The following is a 23981-nucleotide window of genomic DNA, read 5'->3' as shown; positions in this document are numbered from 1 at the left end:
GGAATTATCGCTGCCTTGTTTTTGACCGGCGCATTGGCTCCCTCACACAATGTAGTAATTAGTGAGTGTGGTAATTACACAGCAAGGTCGCTGCAATTACTAAAGAAAACTCATCTCTGTGGAGGTGTAAGAGGAGAAATGATGACAAAGGCGTGATCAGAAGCGCCCAAGGAGGAAGAGGACGCATAAATCGTGGAAGAATTTATTCTAAATCAGGTTCGAATTGAAAGCAGGCCCGGCGTGTTTCCTCTGTGAAAATACCACCGCAAAGATTTACACTCGAGATGCCAAAAGACATTAAACCAGTGTTTCTCAACCTTGGAAGCTTGAAGATGGGTGGACTTCAACTCCCAGAATCCCCCAGCCAGCGCTGCTGGCTGGGGGATTCTGGGAGTTGAAGTCCACCCATCTTCAAGCTACCAAGGTTGAGAAACACTGTGTTAATCTCTGCTCTTGTGGGTATTTTATTTCTGGCCAGGAAGTGCAGTGATCTTTTAGCTTTTGGATCGTCTCTTTTGAATGGTGTGTAAATGTGGTCCATCTCTATGTGCCCGTTGATGGCGGTTTTGTCTCAGTGTCGCTGGCTGGGGGATTCTGGGAGTTGAAGTCCACCCATCTTCAAGCTTCCAAGGTTGAGAAACACTGTGTTAATCTCTGCTCTTGTGGGTATTTTATTTCTGGCCAGGAAGTGCAGTGATCTTTTAGCTTTTGGATTGTCTCTTTTGAATGGTGTGTAAATGTGGTCCATCTCTATGTGCCCGTTGATGGCTGTTTTGTCTCAGTGTCGCTGGCTGGGGGATTCTGGGAGTTGAAATCCACCCATCTTCAAGCTTCCAAGGTTGAGAAAAACTGCATTAAACCAAGCACTATTTTCTGTGAAACCCTCGTATAATTGATCGTGGATTCATCACAACAGCAGGCCTCAGGAGCCCAACCTGACTGGTTTGTTTGGGTTTTTTTTGAAAAAAATCAGCCTGCTTTCATACAGGTGGCCCTGGACTTACGACAGTCCACTTAGTGACCGCTCGAAGTTACGACACCACTGGAAAAAAGGGACTTAGGACCGGCTTTCACACTTAACAACCGTTGCTGCCATCCACATGGTCAGCTGATCAAAATTCAGCCGCTCGACAGCTGACTCGTATTTATGACGGTCGCAGTGTCCCAGGGGGGTTTCAACGTGATTCCCCTTTGCGACCTTCCGAAAGGAAAGTCAACGGGGGAGGCCAGATTCGCTTAACAACCGTGTAACTCACTGAACTGTAGTGATTCACTTAACAGCTGTGGCGAGAAAGGTCATAGAAGGGGTGGGGCGCTCGTTTTAAGACATGTCTCGCTGAGCGACAGAAATTTTGGGCTCGATTGTGGTCGTTAGATCGAGGACTACCTGTACTTCCATGAGAGGGAGAGAGAGAGAGATGGAAGAAGGGAGGGAGAGAGAGAGAGAAGGGAGAGAGAGAGGGAAAGAGAGGGAAGGAGAGAGAGAGGGAGAACAAGCAAGAGGGAAGGAGAGGGAAGGAGAGAGAGGGAGAGAGGGAAGGAGAGAGAGAACCAGAGAGAGAGAAAGAGAGGGAAGGAGAGAGGGAGAGAGAGAGAGGGAAGGGGAGGAGGGGAAGAGGGGGAGAGAGAGAGGGAGGGAAGGAGAGGGAGAGAGAGAGGAAAGGAGAGAGAGCGGGAGAGAGGGGGGAGTGAGAGGGAAGGAGAGGGGGAGGGGGAGATGGAGTGGAAAGGAGAGAGAACGAGAAGGAAGGGAAAGGAGAGAGAGAGAACTAGAGAGAGGGAAGGAAAGAGAGAGAGAAGGGGAGAAGGAGAGAGAAGGAAAGACAGGGAAGGAGAGAGAGGGAGAGGGAAGGAGAGGGAGAGAGAGGGAAGGAGAGGGAAAGGGAGAGGGAGGGAAGGAGAGAGAGGGAAGGAGAGAGGGAGAGAGAGAGAGGGAAGGAGAGGGAAAGAGAGAGGGAGAGAAGGAGAGAGAGGGAAGGAGAGGGAGAGAGAGGGAGAGAGAGGGAAAGGGAGAGGGAGGGAAGGAGAGAGAGGGAGAGAGAGGGAAGAAGAGGGAGAGAGAGAGAGGGAAGGAGAGAGGGAGAAAGACAGTGAAGGAGAGGGAGAGGGAGAGGGAGAGGGAGAGAGAGAGAGACAGACAGACAGTATATTGAATCTGGCTCCTCACTTTACCGACCACGGAAGGACGGAAGGACGAGTCAGCCAATCTCATGCTTCCACTACCTTCTCACGCGCCATTCCTGATTTTTATCCCGGCTACTTTAGCAGCGTCAGAAACCGTGCCAGGTGGAGTTAAAAGATTTATTTGCGGCAATGGGCAAGGTTTCAAAAAATCTAATTAATAGCGAACGGGGCTTTCAAAACCAAACCCACACACACACACACACACACACACCGACGCACACGGGCAGTAGACAATGCGGACCCACTGGGGATGGCTAAATGCTTCCAGACAAGGAGAGACAGGAAACGTTCAAATTAAAAGAGTTTTAAGTGGGGTAAAAAGAAAAAAAAGGAAACCTCCATTGTAAACGGTATGTTGTACCTGGGCCAACTTCTCCAATGGCTTTGGATTACAACACCCATCCTTAAAAACCATCTCCCACCCCCCCACTTTTCCCCCCCCACCCCCCACCGAGCTGGGCTTCTTGGGAAAAAAAAATGGGATTTAAATTTATAAGGCATCTGGAAGGCATTAAAATCTAGCTGAAGGCATAGAGAGGGATTTGACACAGGCTCCTCACTCCAGCCAAAAATCCGAGAGCAACTCGGGCGATGAACAAGGAGATTTCAAATAAACCGTCCGCGAATCTACTGCAGGTGGTCCTCGACTTACAACCGTTCGTTTAGTGACCGTTCTGAAGTGACGACGGCCCCGAAAAAAGGGACTTGGGATCGCTTTTCACGCTTACGACGGTTGCAGCCTCCACGAGGGATATCTGAATAGGGTGGGGTTTGACCGCAGGCGGTTCCTCAACTTACCGTTCCGTTTAGTGACCGTTTGAAACAACCCTGAAAAAAAGCGACTTAGGACCGTTTTTCACACTTACGACCCTTGTGGCCAAGCCATGGTCACGGGGTCCAAATTCAGACTGCTTGTGGCAACTGACTCGTATTTATGACGGTTGTGATGTCCCATGATCCCCTTTGGCGAACCGTCTGACAAGCCAAGTCCATTGGGGGGGGGAGCCGGATTCATTTAACAACTGCGTGACTCACTTAACAACGGTGGCAAGAAAGGTGGGGAGCAGACAGGGCAAAACTCACACAATTATCTTGCCGAACCCCAGCAACGTTGGGCTGAATTGTGGTCGTAAGTCGAGGACTACCCGTATAATGGCCAGTTGAGAATACAACGCGTAACTTTACTCGTTGTATCCCTGAAGGTACAATCCAGAGTTGGGTTAAAAAAAAATAATAATCCGTATTTTGAGTTAGGATCCACAGCTCCGTATCCTGAAGAGAACACAAGAAGGACCAGCCTTCCCCAGCCAACTTCTAGAATCATTAGGTCCCAATTTCCATCATCCCCAGCCAGCATCTGACAACCTTTCCCCCTTCTAGCTAAGAGTTATGGGAGAGCATTGCTTAGGGGAGGCTGCCCTAGAATTTCAACTGAGCCCACAAACATCTCATCCACCACCGTGTTTCCCCGGAAATAATATTAATATATTAATTTTGGCTCCAAAAGACGCATTAGGGCTTATTTTCTGATTAGGTCTTATTTTAGGGGAAATACAGTCCTAAATGCATCCATCTCAGAGGTGAGTTTCAGCAGGTTCTGACCAGTTCTGGAGAACCGGTAGCGGAAATTTTGAGTAGTTCGGAGAACCGGTAGTAAAAATCCTGACTGCCCCATCTATTCTCTGCCTCCCAAATCCTAGCTGATCGGGAGGAAATGGGTATTTTGCAGTAACCTTTCCCTGGATTGGGGACGGAATGGAGATTTTACAATATCCTTCCCCTGCCATGCCCACCAAGCCACACCCACAGAACCGGTAGTAAAAAAAATTGAAACCCACCACTGATCCATCTGGCTGACAATCTTAATTGGGGCTTATTTTTGGGGTAGGGCTTATATTCCGAGCATCCTGAAAAAATCATGCTAAGGCTTATTTTCCGGTTTCCTTTTCGGGGAAATAAGGGTAGATGTAGCAACTGGAGAAGCTTGGAGCACGCTGCGGAGATCTGATGGGTCACTTGTACAAAGACCAATCCCAAATCTGGAAAGGTGATTTTAATAAACCATGCCTTCATCGACGTTGAAAGAGAATATATAGATATATATAACAGATGGTATATATAAACAGAGAGCACTAAAATTCTCTTCTAATATGGATGACGTTACCAAGTTGGGTAATGAAACGTCTGCAAAAAAACCACCAAGCTCAGAGAGCACTAAGGACCCCACAGTTCTCCTCCTCCTCCTCCTCCTGCTTTCCCCCTCCTTTCCCCCAATCCTCTCCTCCTCCTCCTCCCCTTCCTCTCCATAAACCTCACTCCCTTCTAGTACTGATGATGTTACCTAGTTGGGTAATGAAACGTCTGCAAAAAAAACAACCAAGCTCAGAGAACACCAAGGACTCTAAAGTCCTCCTCCTCCTGCTTTCCCTCTCCTCTCCTCAAACTTCACTCCCTTCTAGCACTGATGATGATACCTAGTTGGGTCATGAAAGGTCTACAAGAAAAGCTCAGAGAGCACCACTCCCTCCCTTTCTCCTCCATCCACAAACACCCGTCTCTTCTGAAAATGTAATCTAGTTGGGCAATGAAACGTCTGCAAGAGAAGAGTCAAACTCAGAGGATCCCATAGTCCTCCTCCTCCTCAACCCCATCCCTTCTTACACTGAAGGCGTTACCTAATTCGGTATAGAAACGTCTTTAAGAAAACCACCAAGCTCAGACATCGAAGACCCCAAAGTCACTGTTTTCCTCCTCCTCCTCCTCCTCCTCCTCCCTGCAAACCACACTCCCTTTCTACACTGATGATGTTCCCTAGTTGGGTAATGAAACGTCTTTAAGAAAACCACAAAGTTCTGAGAGCACCAAGGATCCCTGGGCCGCTGCTGCTACTGCTGCTCCTCCTCTCCACAAACCCCACTCCCTTCTAGCATTGATGATGTTCCCTAGTTGGGTCATGAAACGTCTTTAAGAAAACAACCAAGGTCAGAGAGCACGACGGCCTTCCTTCTCGCTCCAAATGTATTCCATGTCGTCCAAGAGCCTTGGTAGTACAGTGGTTTAATGCACCCTGTAATTAACACAGCTGCCTGCAATTTCTGCAGGTTCGAATCTTACCAGGCTCAAGGTTGACTCAGCTTTCCATCCTTTCTAAGGTGGGTAAAATGAGGACCCAGTTTGTGGGGGCAATAAGCTGGCTTCGTATAAAATATACAAAAGGATGAAGGCTCTTGCTTAACGCATTGTAAGCCACCCTGAGTCTCCGGGAGAAGGGCGGCATATAAATCAAATTAAAAAAAAAATAAAAAATTCAAAGGCAATTTTCTCCTTCCCTTTATCCTGTGGCAGCCACCCCCAGCAGTCCTATTTATCTGCTTCCTTCCCCACCCCTCCCCATTTTGGGAAAGGGATAGCCTTAAAAACGACGCCTGCGATTTGATCATCGCAGCCCGCTAGTCCTCAGGGGGATTCAGATCGGAACGGGTCTCCCCAAAAAAGAGAGGAGGGGTGAGCCCTCTTCTGTCTACGCAGGTATGTTTTCTTTCTCTTTTTTGCATGTTAACATGTGGTTCCCCAGGCAATCTGCTGGCCTCCAGGCAAAACAGGCCAGGCAGCTCTTCTCCCAGCAGAAGCCGTGGGAAGGAATCACAAATGAGGCTGATAAAGGAGAAGATTTGAAAAATGCCCTTCTAATCTGTTTTGGGAACCATCAGAGGGGGCCCCATTCCTTCCTTCCTTTCTCTTCCTTCCTTCCTTCTTCTTTTCTTCCTCCACCCGCTCCCCTTTCTTTCACCCTTTCCCTTATTCCCTTCTCTCCTTCCTTCCTCCCTCCCTTTTCTTTCACCCTTTCCCTTCTTCCCTTCTCTCCTTCCTTCCTCCCTCCCTCCCCTTTCTTTCACCCTTTCCCTTCTTCCCTTCTCTCCTTCTTCCTCCCTCCCTCCCCTTTCTTTCACCCTTTCCCTTCTTTCCTTCCTCCCTCCCCCCCTTTCTTTCACCCTTTCCCTTCTTCCCTTCTCTCCTTCCTTCCTCCCTCCCCTTTCTTTCACCCTTTCCCTTCTTCCCTTCTCTCCTCCCTTCCTCCCTCCCTCCCCTTTCTTTCTCGCCTTCCCTCCCCCTCTGTCCCTCTCCCTCCTTCCACTTTTTCCCTCCTTCCTTCCTCCCTCCCCTTTCCTTTTCTCCTCTTCCCTTCTTCCAGTGGTGAATTCCAATTTTTTTTTTTTACTACCGGTTCTGTGGGCGTGGCTTGGTAGGCATGGCAGGAGAAGGATACTGCAAAGTCCCCATTCCCTCCCCACTCCTGGGGGAACGATATTGCAAAATCTCCATTCCCACCCCACTCTGGGACCAGCCAGAGGTGGTATTTGCCAGAATTCCCTTGTGGTCTTCCACTCTCAGGATACCTCAGGAAGATACATGGACTTCAGTTCCCAGAATTCCCAAACTAGAATATGTGGACTTCGACTCTCTGGATGTCACGGGAGGATACATGGACTTCAATTTCCCAGAATTCCCTAGCTAGAACATGTAGACTTCCACTTTCGGGATTCCTCAAGAGGATACATGGACTTCAATTTCCCCGAATTCCCCAGTCAGGACGTGTGGACTTCAATTCCCAGAATTCCTCAGCCGGCATGGCTGGGTTGGGGAATTGTGGGAGTTGAAGTCCTCCGGGCTTAAAATTGCCAAGATTGGAGACCCTGTTCTAAACAAAAGAAGCAAGCTCTGCCCACAAATGAGGAATTCTGGGAATTGAAGTCCGCATGTACTGACTGGGGAATTCTGGGAAATTGAAGTCCATGTATCCTGCTGCATCCAGAGAGTGGAAGTCCACATATTCTAGTTTGGGAATTCTGGGAGTTGAAGTTCATGTATCCTCCTGAGGTATCCCGAGAATGGAAGTTCAGATGTTCTAGCTAGGGAATTCTGGGAATTGAAGTCCATGTATTCCTCCTGCATCCAGAGAGTGGAAGTCCATATGTTCTAATTTGGCAATTCTGGGAGTTGAAATCCATGTATCCTCCTGAGGAATCCCGAGAGTGGAAGACTACAAGGGAATTCTGGGAGTTGAAGTCCATGCATCTCCTGAGGTATCCTGAGAGCCAAAGTCAACACGTTCTAGCTAGGGAATTCTGGGAGTTGAAGTCCATGTATCTCCTGAGGTATCCCCAGAATGGAAGCCATTTGGACTCGTTTCCCACAGAAAAGAAAACACCGGGAGCCACAAAACCCTTCCCATGCCTGACTATTTCTTGAGCAGCCACAAAACTAGGATATGTAGTTGAATTAAACATTGTTTTCTTCTGAAACTTTTCTTTTCTTGGATTTATCCATGGTTGGCCTACCGGGGGTTGAAAAACTCAATAAATCATGTGCCGGTGGGTGTCGCACACTGATGGCTGTGACGCATATTTTGAGTGACAGGGAGCCGCAGCAGAGGGGTGAAAGAGCCACATGCGGCTCCGGAGCCACAGGTTGCTGACCCCTGCCCTAGCCCAAACTGGCTCAGTTGCAGTTTGGCTAATATTTATTTAGCTAGGTGGCAGCAAAGACTCAACCTTGGTGGATTCCAGAAAACGTAGCCCTGTTACACCTAGTTAACATTTGGGTAAGAGATCACCAGGATTGTAGACTAGGCTGGGAAGTCAATAAATATCCATCCGGGAAGACACGGACTAGCTACTTCTCCGTTTTTTTGCTACCTGGGTTCACCCATGTCGGAATCTCAATGACAGAGCTTATACGGGTAGTCCTCAACTTACGACTACAATTGGGCCCAACATTTCTGTTGTTAAGTGAGACATTTAAGGGAGTTTTGCCCCGTTTTACAACCTTTCTTGCTATCCGTGGTCTATCCATCATCTATCCATCATCTCTTGCCCTTTTTAGTATTTCAACTCTTATTGACTTTTTTTTAAAATTTTTTATTGTATTTTTATTGTTAAAGAATAACAGGAAAAAAAAACAATACAAAAATCAATAGTAAAGAAAGAAAATTTTTTTCCCCCCAACGTGCTATACAAATGGAAAGGAAGTTTTAGGAAATTAAAGTCTTCAATTCTTCCAAAAATCTCTTTGATAAGGTACTGGCGCCGATTCATCCAATCTCCCAAGTGCAAAGTCCACAAATGGTTGCCAAGTGTTCCAAATTTCTGTTGTTAAGTGAGACATTTAAGGGAGTTTTGCCCCGTTTTACAACCTTTCTAGCTACCCGTGGTCTATCCATCATCTATCCATCATCTCTTGCCCTTTTTAGTATTTCAACTCTTATTGACTCTTTGAGTAATCTTCCGACCTCTAACATTTACGTAAACATAGTAATTATAGTGACTTGACAGCACGCATCGTAATGTTTTCCCAATTTCTAATTTCTACCTCCATTTTCTATTTTCTTGAATAAGAACAAATACCGAAGGCTGCTCTCGATAAGAACGAATATCGAAGGCTGTTCTGCACTCTGTTATGTAGGAGGGCGAAGTATTTAAATCAGGAATTAAGCCCGTTCTTGGCACTAGGAACGGGGATGCTGTGCCAGTCAACACAAACCAGAGCCACGTGCGTAGGCTCCGAACTTGACAACAATGGCGAAGGGAGGGGGAGGAAGCCGTCAATAGCGGCCCAACTGGTTTTGGAAGCCCACGAGTGTGAGAAGGTTCTTGTTTCAACACATCTGAACACAACGCAGCACCGAAATGATGTTCAACCAGCCTGTGCTTCACTATTTTAATTCAGCTGGTTGTCTAACCTGGTATCCCATCTTATTTGCCCACTTGCCAACAACGGCCAAAGCTCAGCACAAAAAAGGATTATCTATCCCTACAGCTGCTGCAGGTCATCCTTGACTTACAACACTTCGTTTAGCGACCGTTCTAAGTTTACAACGGCATTGAAAAAAGGGGGCTTGGGCCCGTTTTCCACACTTACGACCAGGAAGGATTTGATTTAAATCGAGTTGATTTATATCACGATTTAAATCATGATTTAAATCACTAGTAAAAAGGCTTGATTTAAATCGACTCGATTTAAATCCTAATTTTTAAAGAGCAACTGTCATCTCTGCTACTCCTTTGACCCGCTGTTGACTCACTGATAGTCCCAGTGTTGCAGAATATACAGCCTCCTGCTACATAACTAAGCTCCATTTCATGCTGAATAAACTAAATTATTTATGTATCTTAAATAGAAAACTATCTTATGATAGATTTTTACCCCAAAAGTTTTTTATTAAAATTCAATAAAAATCAAAAAAATACGATTTAAATGAAAAAAATCCGATCTAAATCGAAAAAATCCGATTTAAATCAAAAAAATACGATTTTTTTTTGATTTTTTAAAAAAAATCATTGATTTTTATCCACCCTCCTTATGACCGTTGCAGCATCCCCATAGTCCCGTGATCCAAATCCAGACGTTTGGCCACGGACTCATACTTATGACGGTCGCAGGTGTCATAGGGATCAACTTTTGTGTTTTTCGGTGACCAGCCAAAATTCAATGGGGAAGCCCGATTGGCTTAACGAATGTGTTAACTCGTTGAACGGAGGCTTGTGATTCACTTAACAACTGTGGCAAGAAAGATCGTAAAATGGGGCTAAGTTCGCTTAACAAATGTCTCGCTTAGCAACAGAAATTTGGGGTTCAACTGTGGTCATAGGTCAAGGACTACCCGTTTTTACTATTACGGTTGGTAGCACAGTCAGCGTAGATGTTTAAGACTGGATTTTGCATTTTTATCCATTTATCAAGTTCTTCCCAAGGACCTGAGATAGGCAGCTGTGCAGCGGTGGGCTTCCAGTATTTTTACCACTGGTTCATCCCATGCGCGCACACTTGCTTCATGCGCGCTCCTTCCGTGCATGCACTCGGCCTTCTGTGCATGCACGTTGCTTGTTTGCGCACCTTCCGCACATGCGTCCAGCCTCAAAAACGTGCCTAAATCGGACGACATAAAGCTGGGGCGGGTGGCCGGGCCCACCTGCGATCTCTGCTACCGGTTCTCCCGAACCGATACGAACCGGCTGAATCCCACTTCTGCAGCTGTGGATGTTTGAAGTCTATACAATCATAAAGTCAAAGAAAATGACCCTAGATAATCACTAATGCATTCGCATGTAACGCTATCCTAAAAGGCAATTCTCAGACCGATAAAAATTCTGCAAACTTCCTCGTTTGAAGATGATAGAAAGGTTATTAGGGGAAAAAAGAAATCAGCACATCTCCACCCTCGAGTCAAATTGGTTATATAGATGGGAACTCTGCGGGAATTTTTACAGACTCGCTCCAGTTCTCCGCAATAAATCTTGCTAAAGACAACCCTGTCAGAATCCTAACTTGATGGAATCCCTTTGGGTTTAGGTAATTGCCCAAAGGAAATAACAGTATAATGAGATTTATGGATTATTAGTAATCTGTCTTGGTTTACTTTTATCTGTGTGAAGTCAAACGACTTGAGGCAGAAGACAAATCTACCTGAATATGACTTCATGTGAGCTGTGCCAATAGGCACACACACACGCACACAAGCAACCATCATGAGACAAACCATGGCTTAATCTAAATCATAGATTGGCTATTTTAGCACGATGGCTATTTTACATCCTCTGGAACAAACCCTTAGAAGTGAATAGTTGTAGCTCAGGACCAACCGCAAAAGAATAAAAATCTAAGGAAGAAACAAACAGGCCAGAACAATCCTCTGTAGCAAACAACACCCAGATAAGCAGGGTTTAACACCAGACAAACATTCAAGCAGTAAGCAACAGCCCAATCAAGGAACTACCAAGAAGAAAACCATACTCCACCAACACTGTATATAAACAAAGAGCAAACCGGACTCCCCCCTAACACTGATGATATTACATACATGGGTAATGAAACATCTCTAAGAAAACAAGCAGGCTCAGAGATCACCAAGAACCCCACAGAGTGGAGAAGTCCTCCTCCTTCTCCACTCTGCAAACCCCACTGCCTTCTAGCACTGATGATACCACCTAGCTGGGTCATGAAATGTCTGCAAGAAAATAACCAGGTTCAGAGAACACCAAGGACCCCACAGTCTTCCTCCTCCTCCTCCTTCACTCTGCAAACCCCACACCCTTCTTGCACTGATGGTATTACCTAGTTGGGTCATGAAACACCTGCAAGAAAACAACCCAATGCAGAGAGCATCAAAGATCCCACAGAACAAACCATCAAAGCCCCAGAGCAACCAGGTGAGATTCTTACGGGGAAGCGTCCTTACCTGTAACGTTCTGCGGAACCTCCAAGTTGACGTTCACGAAGAATCGGATGCTGTCCCCTGACACGATGGAGGAGTTGACGGTGTCGAAGAGTTCTTCCCCTCCGACTTCCTCTTTGTTGTCGCAGCCATCATCCGTATCGCACTTAAGGTAACCTGCCACATGAAAAGACCCATTTAGTGGCCATTTCCTGCTACGCTTATCCAGATATCAAAGCCCGGTCTCAACGGGATATTGCTCTAAGCAACCTTAAATACTCAAAAGAGCCATTTGGACCCGTTTCCCACAGAAAAGAAAACATCGGGAGTCACAAAACCTGGGTGGGCGTGGCCAACTCGATGTCACTCACTTCCACCAGTCACATGACCCACCCCTAGCCACGCCTACCCAGCTGGTCATTAGGGCAGAGAACCAGTTGTTAAAAAACACCGGGAACCACAAAATCCTTTTGACATCTCTCTCTCCCTCCCCTCCCTCCCTCCCTGTCTGTCTCGCTCTCTCTTTTTCCCACTCTCTGTATCTCTCTCTCTCTGTCTCTCTCTCTCTTTTTCCCACTCTCTCTGTATCTCTCTCTCTGTCTCTCTCTCTCTTTTTCCCACTCTCTCTGTATCTCTCTCTCTGTCTCTCTCTCTCTTTTTCCCACTCTCTGTATCTCTCTCTGTCTCTCTCTCTCTTTTTCCCACTCTCTGTATCTCTCTCTCTCTGTCTCTCTCTCTTTTTCCCACTCTCTCTGTATCTCTCTCTCTGTCTCTCTCTCTTTTTCCCACTCTCTGTATCTCTCTCTCTGTCTCTCTCTCTTTTTCCCACTCTCTCTGTATCTCTGTCTCTGTCTCTCTCTCTTTTTCCCACTCTCTCTGTATCTCTCTCTCTCTGTCTCTCTCTCTTTTTCCCACTCTCTGTATCTCTCTCTCTGTCTCTCTCTTTTTCCCACTCTCTCTGTATCTCTCTCTCTGTCTCTCTCTCTTTTTCCCACTCTCTGTATCTCTCTCTCTCTGTCTCTCTCTCTTTTTCCCACTCTCTCTGTATCTCTCTGTCTCTGTCTCTCTCTCTCTTTTTCCCACTCTCTCTGTATCTCTCTCTCTCTGTCTCTCTCTCTCTTTTTCCCACTCTCTCTGTATCTCTCTCTCTGTCTCTCTCTCTTTTTCCCACTCTCTGTATCTCTCTCTCTGTCTCTCTCTCTTTTTCCCACTCTCTCTGTATCTCTGTCTCTGTCTCTCTCTCTCTTTTTCCCACTCTCTCTGTATCTCTCTCTCTCTGTCTCTCTCTCTTTTTCCCACTCTCTGTATCTCTCTCTCTGTCTCTCTCTTTTTCCCACTCTCTCTGTATCTCTCTCTCTGTCTCTCTCTCTTTTTCCCACTCTCTGTATCTCTCTCTCTCTGTCTCTCTCTCTTTTTCCCACTCTCTCTGTATCTCTCTGTCTCTGTCTCTCTCTCTCTTTTTCCCACTCTCTCTGTATCTCTCTCTCTCTGTCTCTCTCTCTCTTTTTCCCACTCTCTGTATCTCTCTCTCTGTGTCTCTCTCTCTCTTTTTCCCACTCTCTCTGTATCTCTCTGTCTCTGCCCTGGCTGCTTCTCTATCCCCCACCCTCACCTTTACCTTCTCAGGCCAGGCGAGGAGTGACTGGGAGGGAAGGGCCAGCCAGTGGTGGGATCCCCTGACAGGGAGCCACAGCAGAGGGCCCAAGGAGCCGCATGCGGCTCTGGAGCCGCCGGTTGCTGACCCCTGCTCTAAGCCAACCAAGAATCTTCACATTTGGCAACTTTAAGACCTGTGGACTTCAACTCCCAGAATTCCTCAGCCAGCATGGCTGGCTGAAGAATTCTAGGAGTTGAAGTCCACAAGTTTTAAAGCCGCCGAGTTTGGAGATCCCTCCTATAAAAAAAGCAAAATGTTGTGTTTTTTTTTCCTTATGTAGGTGATGCTCCTAGTACGAAATATTTTCCGAGCAGGTCAAAGAAATGAGTAACTCATGGAAAGGAAGCAGAGAGATATTAGGAGTTCCAAAAATACTTTGATCCGGGCAGGGGTGGGCTTCAAAAATTTTAGCAAGGGGTTTGCTGGGTGGGCGTGGCCTAGTCGGCCTCTTGCACCATGGTGGGGGGTGTTTTTTCCCTCCCCGCGCTCCAGAGGTTTTCCTCGAGCCTCCGGGAAGACGAAAATGGCCTCCCCAGGCTCCGGAGGCCTCTCTGGAGCCGGCAACGGGCCCATTTCCGGCCTTCCTGAACTTCCGGTAGGCCCATTTTTCACCCTCCCTAAGCCTCCACATACACCCTGCACTTACCTGCATCCAAAACGGGCTGCGTGGGGACTCCTGGGAGGGGTGGGGTAGGCAGGGCCAGCCAGGAGTGGGATTTGGGGGTTCTCCTAACTGTACAGAATCTTAGCTAGAGGTTCTCCCGAACCCCTGCGAACCCCCAGCGGCCCAACTCTGGATCCAGCAATTGTGCATGTCATTTTTTTGTTTTACCAAAAAAAAAAATTCCGTGAAATATGATTTCAAGAACGGTAATCCCATAATAATGCATGTTCTGAAAATTCTTCACGGAAGGCGAGTTGGGCTGAGCGAGAGAGAGAGAGGTCCTGGTCCAAAACCACTCAGCTGGCTTTCACGGCTAAGGCGGGATTAGAACTCGCCATCTCCTATTTTCTACAAAGACCCCCGGAGTCCTTCGCTGGGCTCAATAATATTCTTGCAATTAAAAATAACGCTGGCTAATCATAAAGTGCTTTAGCCAGTTCTATCTTTCATGTTCTTCTAATTAAAAAAAAAGAGTATTGTTCTCCAAAGCACCAGAAGGCAGGATGAGAAGCAACGGATGGAAACTCATCAAGGAGAGAAGCAACCTGGAATTAAGGAGAAACTTCCTAACAGTGAGGACAATTAACCAGTGGAACAGCTCGCCACCAGAAGTTGTGGGCGCTCTAACACTGGAGGTTTTCAAGAAGAGACTGGACAGCCACTTGTCTGGAATAGTATAGGGCCGTGATGGTGAACCTATGGCACGCGTGCCAGATGTGGCACGAGAGCCCTCTCTGTAGACACGCGCGCCATCGTCCCAGCTCAGCCAGCTGGTCATCGGGTTTCCGAGGCGCATATGCATGCCAGCCAGCTGGTCACTGGGTTTTATTCCATCACTGGTATAGGGTCTCCTGCCTGAGGACGGGGTTGGACTAGAAGACCTCCAAGGTCCCTTCCAACTCTCTTATTCTGTCATTGCCTAAAAATTCAGAAGAGAAAGACTAGGGGTGACATGACAGCAGTCTTCCAGTACTTGGGGGGTCCATCACCAGAGAAGAAGGAGTCAACCTGTTCTCCAAAGTACCTGAAGGCCAGCCAAGAAGCAACGGAAGGATGGAAACTCATCAAGGAGAGAAGCAACCTGGAATTAAGAAGGAATTTCCTGACAGTCAGGAGAATTAACCAGTGGAACAGCTTGCCACCAGAAGTTATGAATGCTCCGTAATTGGAGGTTTTCAAGAAGAGACTGGACAATCATTGGTCTGAAATGGTACAGGGTCTCCTGTTTGGGCATGGGGTTGGACTAGAAGACCTCCAAGGTCCCTTCCACCTCTGTCATTCTGTTACTCTGGAGATGAACATCTCAAAACGAATTTGCAAAGGTGTCATTCCTCTAACTGACGTTTTGCAAGCTGGATCACGGTCCCATTTTCAAAGAAAGCAAAGCGGCATCCCTCCGGATTATACATATTTGCAAGGGAATTCAGTCCTCTACTTATAACGGTTTATTTAGTGACTGTTCGAAGATAACAACGGCACTGGAAAAAAAAAAGCGACTTATTATGACCGTTTTTCACACTTAACGACTCTTGCAGCATCCCCCGTGGTCACGTGATCGATATTCTGGGAAATGGACTCGTATTTATGACGGTCGCAGTGTCCCCGGGTCATGTGATCTCCTTTTACGACCTTCTGACAAAGTCCCTGGGGAAGGCCAGATTCATTTAACAACCGTGTGGCTATTTTAACAACTGCAGTGGTTCGCTTAACAACGGTGGCAGGGACAGTCGTAAAATGGCCCCCAAACTCACTTAAGAACCGTCTCGCTTAGCAACAGAACTGTTGGGCACAATTATGGTCGTTAAGTCGAGGACTTAACCTAAACTCAAGGGTTTTTTTTTTTGGCTGGAGAAAAACAGGAAAATCGGAACGAATAGAAATGGGAAATTTCTTAGACGCTGCTTCTGGTGGGAGGAAAAAAAATTCTTTCTGACTTTGGTGGAATTTTTTTAAAAAATGACAAGACTGTTTTGTGGAGAAAAATCTCCATTACTGGTATTTATTGTAGGTATTTATTTTTCCTGTTGCCCTGTGCTTTTAATTGTGGTTGCCCGCCCAGAGTCGCTACAAGAAGGAAGGGCGGTCATATAAATTGAATAAAACCGATTTTTAAAAATAAAATAAATGGAATACTCTCTCGAGAGAAGGAACATGGTTATTTGGCGTAGGTTTTGAAAGGACATTCAAGGAAACCTTTTAAAGGGGCAGCAGTGCTGAGGCAGGAGGGGAAAAAAAATAGGAAATTAATGAACATTTTATCCACTTCTGAGTTAAGATTCTCATTTGTGGGGTAATTGCACGAACTGTGAAGGTAATGTTCCAATTATCAAATGAGCGATACAAAAGTGTGAATTACTCAACCCTATGAGAGAAACAACCTTCAATTGTACCACAATTGCTTGTTATTTCTAGATGTTTATGATTTTTTTTCCCCGGTAAACACAGAAGCTCCTTTTCTGATCAGCTGAAAATTTAGGCAGCCTGCCTTATGGGTGCGGGTAGTCCTCGACTTATGACCACGATGGAGCCCAACATGTCCATGGCTCAGCAAGACAGTTGTTAAGTGAATTTTTGCCCCCTTTTACGGCTTTTCCTGCCACCGTGGTTAAGTGAATCACGGCAGTTCTTAAAGTTAGGGACCCGGTTGCTAAGTGTATCTGTTTTCCCACCGATTTTCCTCGTCAGAAGGTCGCAAAAAGGGATCACATGACAACCCGCCACCCCCCCCCCGGCCCGGGAGACTGCAACCGTCATAAATGTGAATCCGTTGCCAAGCATCTGAATTTGGATCAGAGAAAATAGACGAGCCACTGTCTGGCTAATAACCTATATACAGATAGTCCTCGACTTATAACAGTGACCTTTTGACGTTACAACGGCCCTGAAAAGAGTGACTTTTTCACACTTACGACCGTTGCTGCATTCCCCACGATCACGTGATTTACATTCAGACCCTTGGCAGCTGACTCATAGTTATGACGGTGGTGGTGTCTCAGGGTTACGCGATTCCCCTTCGGCGACCTTCTGACCAGCGACGTCAAGCCCGATCCACTTAACGACCGTGCTCCTAACATGACAACTGCAATGATTCATTTAACAACGGCAGCAAGGAAGGCCGTAAAATGGGGCTAAACTCACTTAGCAACCGTCTGGCTCAGCAAGGGAAATTATGGGCTGAATTGTGGTCGTAAGTCGAGGACTACCCATGTTATGGTTGATGAGATTTGCTTCCCCTCCCGATTTCGATGCTGCAGGGACAACAAAGTGTACTTAAAAAATATTGGCCCCCACCCAAACTCCTGAGTGACATTTCCTAATCGGCACACAACAATCTGTGCATCGCTGCAGGAGGGCAGAGACTGACTGATTTTCGGCCTTGGATGAAAAGGAAGATTCGTTTGTTCCAGAATTGGACAAAATACCCCCAAGGGAGGGGTCGGTTGTGCAAGGAAGGAGTAAGGGGTAAGTTGGTGACACAAAATCGGCACACACTTAACTCTTTCCGTGATGGTGGCTTGACTTTTAAAGCTCTCCTCACAAGCAAGCAGCCAACCCTGATTAACGCACCGGCAAGAAAGTGGGAGACTGTGAGTTCTAGTGCCGACTTAACGCATGAAAGGTGGCTGGGTGACTTTGGGCCAATCACCAGGAGACGGAGAGTTCTAGTCCAGCCTTAGGGAGGAAAGATGGCTGGGTGACTTTGGGCCAATCACCAGGAGACGGAGAGTTCTAGGCCTGCTCGGCCTCGGCTCAGCTGATCGGCTAGCTGAGTTTGGGCCAATGACTGGGAGATAGGGAGTTCTAGACCCACCTTAGACATGAGAGGCGGCTGGGTGGCTTTAAAATAATTTTTTTTATTCAAAAATAAATCCTAAAATACAACACTTAAGTGATAGAATCAACATAAATCGTACTAGGAATCTAAATTTTTAAATTTTAATATTGATTTTAATTGACAAGTTTTAAATTATGGGCCAAATTTATAAATTATTTTAACTTTATTTTTTAACTGTGATGTTTTGTATAGATGTTTTTATCTTGGCTGTTCACCGCCCTGAGTCCGAAAGGAGAAGGGCGGTATAGAAATTTGAATAAAGTAAAGTAAAGTAAATAAAACAATATAAATCGTAAAGATACCAGCAACAAAGTTATTAGTCAGAAGTAGAAAAGGAAATAGGTAATAGGAAAGATGAAAAGAATAATATTAATACAGTCTTACTAAATAGTTTGACAGCGTTTGCTGTTATATAAATATCGAGTTTATACTATTATGTAAAAGTAAAAAGTTGAGATTTTCCACACTTTTCCCTTCCCTAAATTCCCTATTTACTTTTGTATTTTCTTTGAATTCAGGGGTGGGATCCAAAAATTTTTGCAACCGGTTCTCGGCCCGGTGGCTGGGTGGGCGTGGCCATGGTGGGCGTGGCCTACTCAGCACTCCTGCACCACGGCGGGGGGAAGGGGCGTTTTCACCCTCCCCAAGCTCCGGAGGCTTTCCTCGAGCCTCCGGGAGGGCGAAAACAGCCTCCCCTGGGCTCCGGAGGCCCTCCAGAGGCCAGAAAAGGGCCTGTTTTCAGACTTCCAGAACTTCCGGTAGGCCTCCCAGAACCTCCTCACGGACTCTGCACTTAACTGGCATCCAAAATGGGCTGCATGGAGGGGCAGGATGAGTGGGGCCAGCTAGTCCTTGCAACTACCAGTTTGGCGAACCAGATGTAAAATTAGTATCCGATTCACCCGAACTGGGCCGAACCGGCTAAATCCCACCCCTGGCTATATTAAAAACTAATAAAAACTTGTTTTTTTTTTTTTAAAAAAAGAAAACTGAACTGCTTACATCCCATCACATTCCACTTAGACTAGTGATGGCTAACCGCGTGTCAAAAGCATGGGGAGCCTGGGGGGGTTGTGCGTGAATGTGCCCACACCCACAATTCAATGCGCCCCACACATGTAATCCCCCGTGCTTCCCCCGCGTTTGGCACACAATGGCACAGTGGGCCCAGTAGATCTGTTTTTCGACCTCCCCAGGCTCCAGAGATTTTCTTGGCACCTGGGGAGGGCGAAAACAGCCTTCCCCACCCACCCAGAGGCCCTCTGTAGGCTGGAAATGGCCCATTTTCTGACTTCCGGTGGGCCCAGAAGGCCCCAAAATCAGATGTGTGCGCTGGAGCTGAGCTAGGGCAACGCTTGCGTGCCCACAGATATGGCTCCATGTGCCACCTGTGGCACGCATGCCATAGGTTCGCCATCAGGGACTTAGATCTTTCAAATTAGTCTTGCTTTCAAAGTTCACTTCTCATTCATAATAATACTTTTACCCATATCAGGAAAAAAAAAACATCCAAATACATTCAAACAGAAAAATAATACTCATCGCGATGCTTTCCTTTACTTCTTTGAAAACATGTACCCAGTTACAGGGGGGGGAAAAAATTTAAATCAGATATATTCCCGTAATTAAAAGAACAACCCTGCATGTTGTGAGCACGCCGCACCACAACAGCACATGGCTCTTCCGTCTTGAATGTCACCACAATCCAAGGCCATCACAAACGCTGCTTAATATGGGTGCCAGCGCCTTTTAATCATCCCTTTAAGCTGTCCAACAAGCCGTGAAAAATTAACGCTGATGAGAAGGAGAAATTAATAAAATCCTTTTCTCAAGCCATCCTTGGCAAAGCTGTTACGCAAAACATGTTTGCGACAATGCACAAAAAAAAAGAAAAGAAAAGAAAAAAGAAGCAACATGACAGCTCCGGCCTAACAATACGAACACATTTTTTAAATGTTTACTCAAGCACGGAAAATAAGAAAGAGGAGAGGCGGAGGCTGTTATCGGATCGCATTTCGTAGTACGTTGGAACCACAAATCCACAAAACCAGGGATGGGATTCAGCCGGTTCGTATCACTTCGGGAGGACCGGTTGTTAACTTTCTGAGCAGTTTGGCAAACTGGTTGTTGGAAGAAATCATTAGGGCAGAGAACCGGTTGTTAAATTACTTGAATCCAGTGATGGGATTCAGCCGGTTCGTATCACTTCGGGAGAACCAGTTGTCAACTTTCCGAGCAGTTTGGCAAACTGGTTGTTGAAAGAAATCATTAGGGCAGAGAACCGGTTGTTAAATTACTTGAATCCCACCACTGCACAAAACCTATCTGTTCTCACCCAGCTCCTCAAACACGACAAATCTTCTGAAGTGAACTCAAAAGATTCCTTTAATTAGGAGTGCCGGCAGCCCTGGCAAAAAAAATTCTCTCAACGCAGGCGAATAAGGCCGTCCGGTCAGAAGATGAATAGTTAGCTGATCAATGGTAAAAGGCAGTTTGGTGGTAGACCGGTGCCTCCAAAAACAAATGAGTAGACCAGTGCCTGCAAAAATAAATGGGTAGACCAGTGCCTGCAAAAATACATGGGTAAACCGGTGCCTGCAAAAATACATGAGTAGACCGGTGCCTGCAAAAATAAATGGGTAGACCAGTGCCTGCAAAAATACATGAGTAGACTGGTGCCTGCAAAAATGAATGGGTAGACCGGTACAGCTCTGCAAGCAGTTAAAAGCCTGGTAGACCAGTACCTCTGCTAAATCCTAAAGAATTGTCACATGACCATCAAGCCACGCCCACAAAATAAGCCACGCCCACAGAACCAGTAGTAAAAAATTTTTAGAACCCACCCAATATAACCTTGTTTCTCTCTCTCTCTCATCTATCTATCTATCTATCTATCTATCTATCTATCTATCTATCTATCTATCTATCTATCTATCTCATCTTTATCTTTCTATCATCTATCTGTATCTGTCTATTATCTAGTCATCTATTTATCTCTCTCATCTCTTCCTCTCTAAAGACAGAAACTATCTAGTTTTATTCATATCCTTATTATCATCTCTATCATCTCCCTTTTATCTCTACTCATCATCTAGCTCTATCATCTCTATTTATCTATCATCTTTATCCATTTATCTCTCTCTCTCTCATCTCTCTCGCTGTAGATATATATAAACCATCTATCCAGTTTTACAGTATTTATCTCCTTAGCTCTTTCATCTCTTATTATCTCCCATTTATCTCTATCATTTATACTACATCATCTACTTATTTCTCTCTCTCCATATCCCTCCCTCTCTCTTTTTCTTTTTTCTCTCTCTCTCTCTCTCTGTTTCTGTGAAATTTATATGGCCACCCAACCCACTCACGGTGATTCTGGGCTTTCTGTAAACATTTGAGGCTTTTTTTTGCTTCTTCCCCATATTTTTTTTTTTAATTTTATTTTTTTGGCAAACTCCAGCTTGCTAAAGAATTTTGGCCAAGCGTGAAAGTTTGCAAGCCCTTGGGTGACATTTTTAGCTGCTCTTTATCAAAATCCGAGCCCTTATATGGATGCTGAAATCTCTTCTTCTCCCCCAAGGATCCGGATGCCAATGCTTTGACTTGGTTCCTCAGAAGAAGGATGGGGGAAAAAAAAGGGGGGGGGAGGATGTCACATTTTGTGGTCCTGAGAACCTGCCAGCCTGTAGAGCACATGACACAATTGGGCTGGTTATTATTTGTGATGATTAAACGGAGACGCACGCGGGGACCGTTTCTGCCTTAGCTAAGGACTTTTCTTGATATCTATTTATTTATTTGTTCGTTCGTTCGTTCGTTCGTTTATTATTCTCAAGCAGGGCAGCCTTACTCTGGGGCTTTGCTAATAAAAAAGATGAAAATGTTTATAGGTTTGCAAAACAGATCAGATGTAGGATAGTGCGTTCCAAGCTCCCGATGAGACATTTGAACAATTCTGAATTTGCAATTTTGAATTCAGAATGGCTAATTTTGAGAAGGGTTGAATGCAGTGGTGGGATTCAAAACTTTTTACTTTCGGTTCTGGGGAGCGTGGCATGGTGGGTGTGGCAAGGCATGGCTTGGTGGGCGTGGCAGGGGAAGGATACTGTAAAATCCCCATTCCCTCCCCACTCCAGGGGAAGTTTACTGCAAAATTCCCATTTCCTCCCCATCAGCTGGGACTCGGGAGGCTGAGAATAGATGGGGGCAGGGCCAGTCAGAATTTTTACTACCGGTTCTGTGAGTGTGGCTTGGTGGGTGTGGCATGGCTTGGTGGGCGTGGCTTGGTGGGCGTGGCAGGGGAAGGTTAATGCAAAATCCCCATTCCGTCCCGATCAGCTGGGACTCGGGAGGCAGAGAATAGATGGGGGCGGGGCCAGTCAGAGGTGGTATTTACCGGTTCTCCGAACTACTCAAAATTTCCGCTACCGGTTCGCCAGAACTGGTCAGAACCTGCTGAAACCCACCTCTGGTTGAATGTGATGTGAGTGTGTCAAACATGTGACACTCCTGGGACCTCAAAAGAAGAATGGGGTGTGGTGTGGTGAGAGGTGTTGCACTAGGAATGTAGAGTGTTGTGTTATAGGCCACCTTCACAAGAACAGAATACAGGTAATCCTCCACATACGACCACATCTGAGCCCCCAAATTTCCGCTGCTAAGTGAGACCGTCGTTAAGTGAGTTTCGCCCCGTGCGCGCACCTGGTTCACATACGCACCTGCCTTCCACACCTGCCCGGTCTTCCGCGGATGTGCTTTGCTCTAGCCTTCCACACCTGCGCCCGGTCTCAAAAACGTGCCTAATTAGGACGGCATAGAGCCAGGGCAGATGGGTGGCCCCACATGCGATTTCCGCTACCGGTTCAGGTGAACCAGTACGAACCGGCTGAATGCCGCGTCTGGTCCCTGTCATTTGTCTCATTGTTAGCCCAGCTGTTCAAGGGACGTGCAAAAATCTACACAGGGCAAACATTTGGTATTGTTCTAGAGTAACGTATTGTATTACTTTACTCAACACAACACAGATTAGCACATCATTTTGAAAAAAAAGAACAAGTGGAAGTATTTCCTGTTCTTGAGGCCAGCTCCACTCACATTTTTCTAATTCCAACCCCTGAAGGGGTCTGAAAATGTAAGGTTGAAATAGATTAAAAGATTGTCAGTTCTCTCCAAGGCGCAGAGAAACCAATTAAACCATCCTTGAAAAGTGATTTTTCTGGCCTCTCCTTAAAAACCTCCAGAATTGGAGAACCTACACACTCTGTAGGTTGACTTTTCTATGGGGAAAAAAAAGTGTTTTTCCTAATATTTCAGTGAAATCTACATAGCTGCGAATCATATCAGTTCTTGTTGCTGTAATCAAAAGAAAAAGTTCTTGATCATCCAGCAAGTAACTTCTCTTTTATGTACTTGTAAAGGACCCTAATGGATGCGGTGGCTCAGGGGCTAAGACGCTGAGCTTGTCGATTGAAAGGTTGGCAGTTCGGCGGTTCGAGTCCCTGGTGCCGCGGAACAGGGTGAGTTCCCGTGACTTGTCCCAGCTTCTGCCAACCTAGCAGTTCAAAAGCAGGTAAAAAATGCAAGTAGAAAAATAGGGGCCACCTTTGGTGGGAAGGGAACGGCGTTCCGTGCGCCTTTGGCGTTGAGTCATGCCGGCCACATGATCACGGAGACGTCTTCGGACAGCGCTGGCTCTTCGGCTTTGAAATGGAGATAAGCACTGTCACCTAGAGTCGGGAACGACTGGCACATATGTGCGAGGGGGAACCTTTTGCCTTTACCTTAAAGGATCCTCATGTCTGACCTCCGTGGTCTTTTCAGCGAAGTGTCCCACTCCTGTATAGATCTTACACTTGGGAAGTTTCCACTTACATTTAAGCAAAATGAAAGATGATATAACTTGTATCTGTGTTTTCTAGGCCTATCTTGTACAACTTCCATGTAGTTCCCCTGTATACATCTTCTAGCGCTGTATTTCATGTTTATTATCTTACATAATGTTATTTATGTAAAATAAACAAAAATGTACACAAGCAACTAATTTGGTTTTAATTGCAGGGGAGGGAGGGAGGAAAGAGAGAAAAGGGAGGGAGAGCAAGAGAAAAGGATGGTTAGAAGGGAGGGAGGAGAAAGGAAGGAAAAAAGAGAGAGTAGGAAGAAGGAAGGAAGGAGAGGGAATGGGAGGAAGGAAGGGAGGGAGGGAGGGAGGGAGGGAGCCAGAGAGAGAGAAGAGGGAGGAAGGGAAGAGAGGAAAAAGTGGGTGGGAGGAGAGGAAGAGAGTAAAGGGAGGGAGGGAGGGCAAGAGAAAAGGATGGAAAGAAGGAAGGGAGGGAAGAGAAAGGAAGAACGGAGGAGGAAGAAGGAAGAAAGGAGAGGGAATGGGAGGCAGGAAGGAAGGAGGGAGCCAGAGAGAGAGAAAAAAAGGAGGGAG

At 46.2% G+C, this 23981-nt stretch overlaps 1 protein-coding gene across 5 annotated transcripts in view; it reads right to left on the bottom strand.

The window, feature by feature from the left end:
- SLC4A11 (solute carrier family 4 member 11) overlaps window positions 1–23981 on the bottom strand; it is a 122976-nt gene that overhangs the window by 62319 nt on the left and 36676 nt on the right. For all 5 annotated transcript variants that reach the window (XM_060687196.2, XM_060687197.2, XM_087874810.1 and 2 more), the window contains exon 3: window positions 11420–11572. In XM_060687196.2, coding sequence (XP_060543179.1) covers window positions 11420–11572 — 153 coding nt within the window. The remainder of the gene's footprint in view (window positions 1–11419; window positions 11573–23981) is intronic.

Source organism: Pantherophis guttatus, chromosome 8 (genome assembly GCF_059756535.1).
Source record: "Pantherophis guttatus breed Tessera chromosome 8, ASM5975653v1, whole genome shotgun sequence".
NCBI lineage: Eukaryota > Metazoa > Chordata > Lepidosauria > Squamata > Colubridae > Pantherophis > Pantherophis guttatus.
The sequence above is the reverse complement of the archived record's forward strand: the minus strand, read 5'-3'. Positions and strand labels throughout refer to the sequence as shown.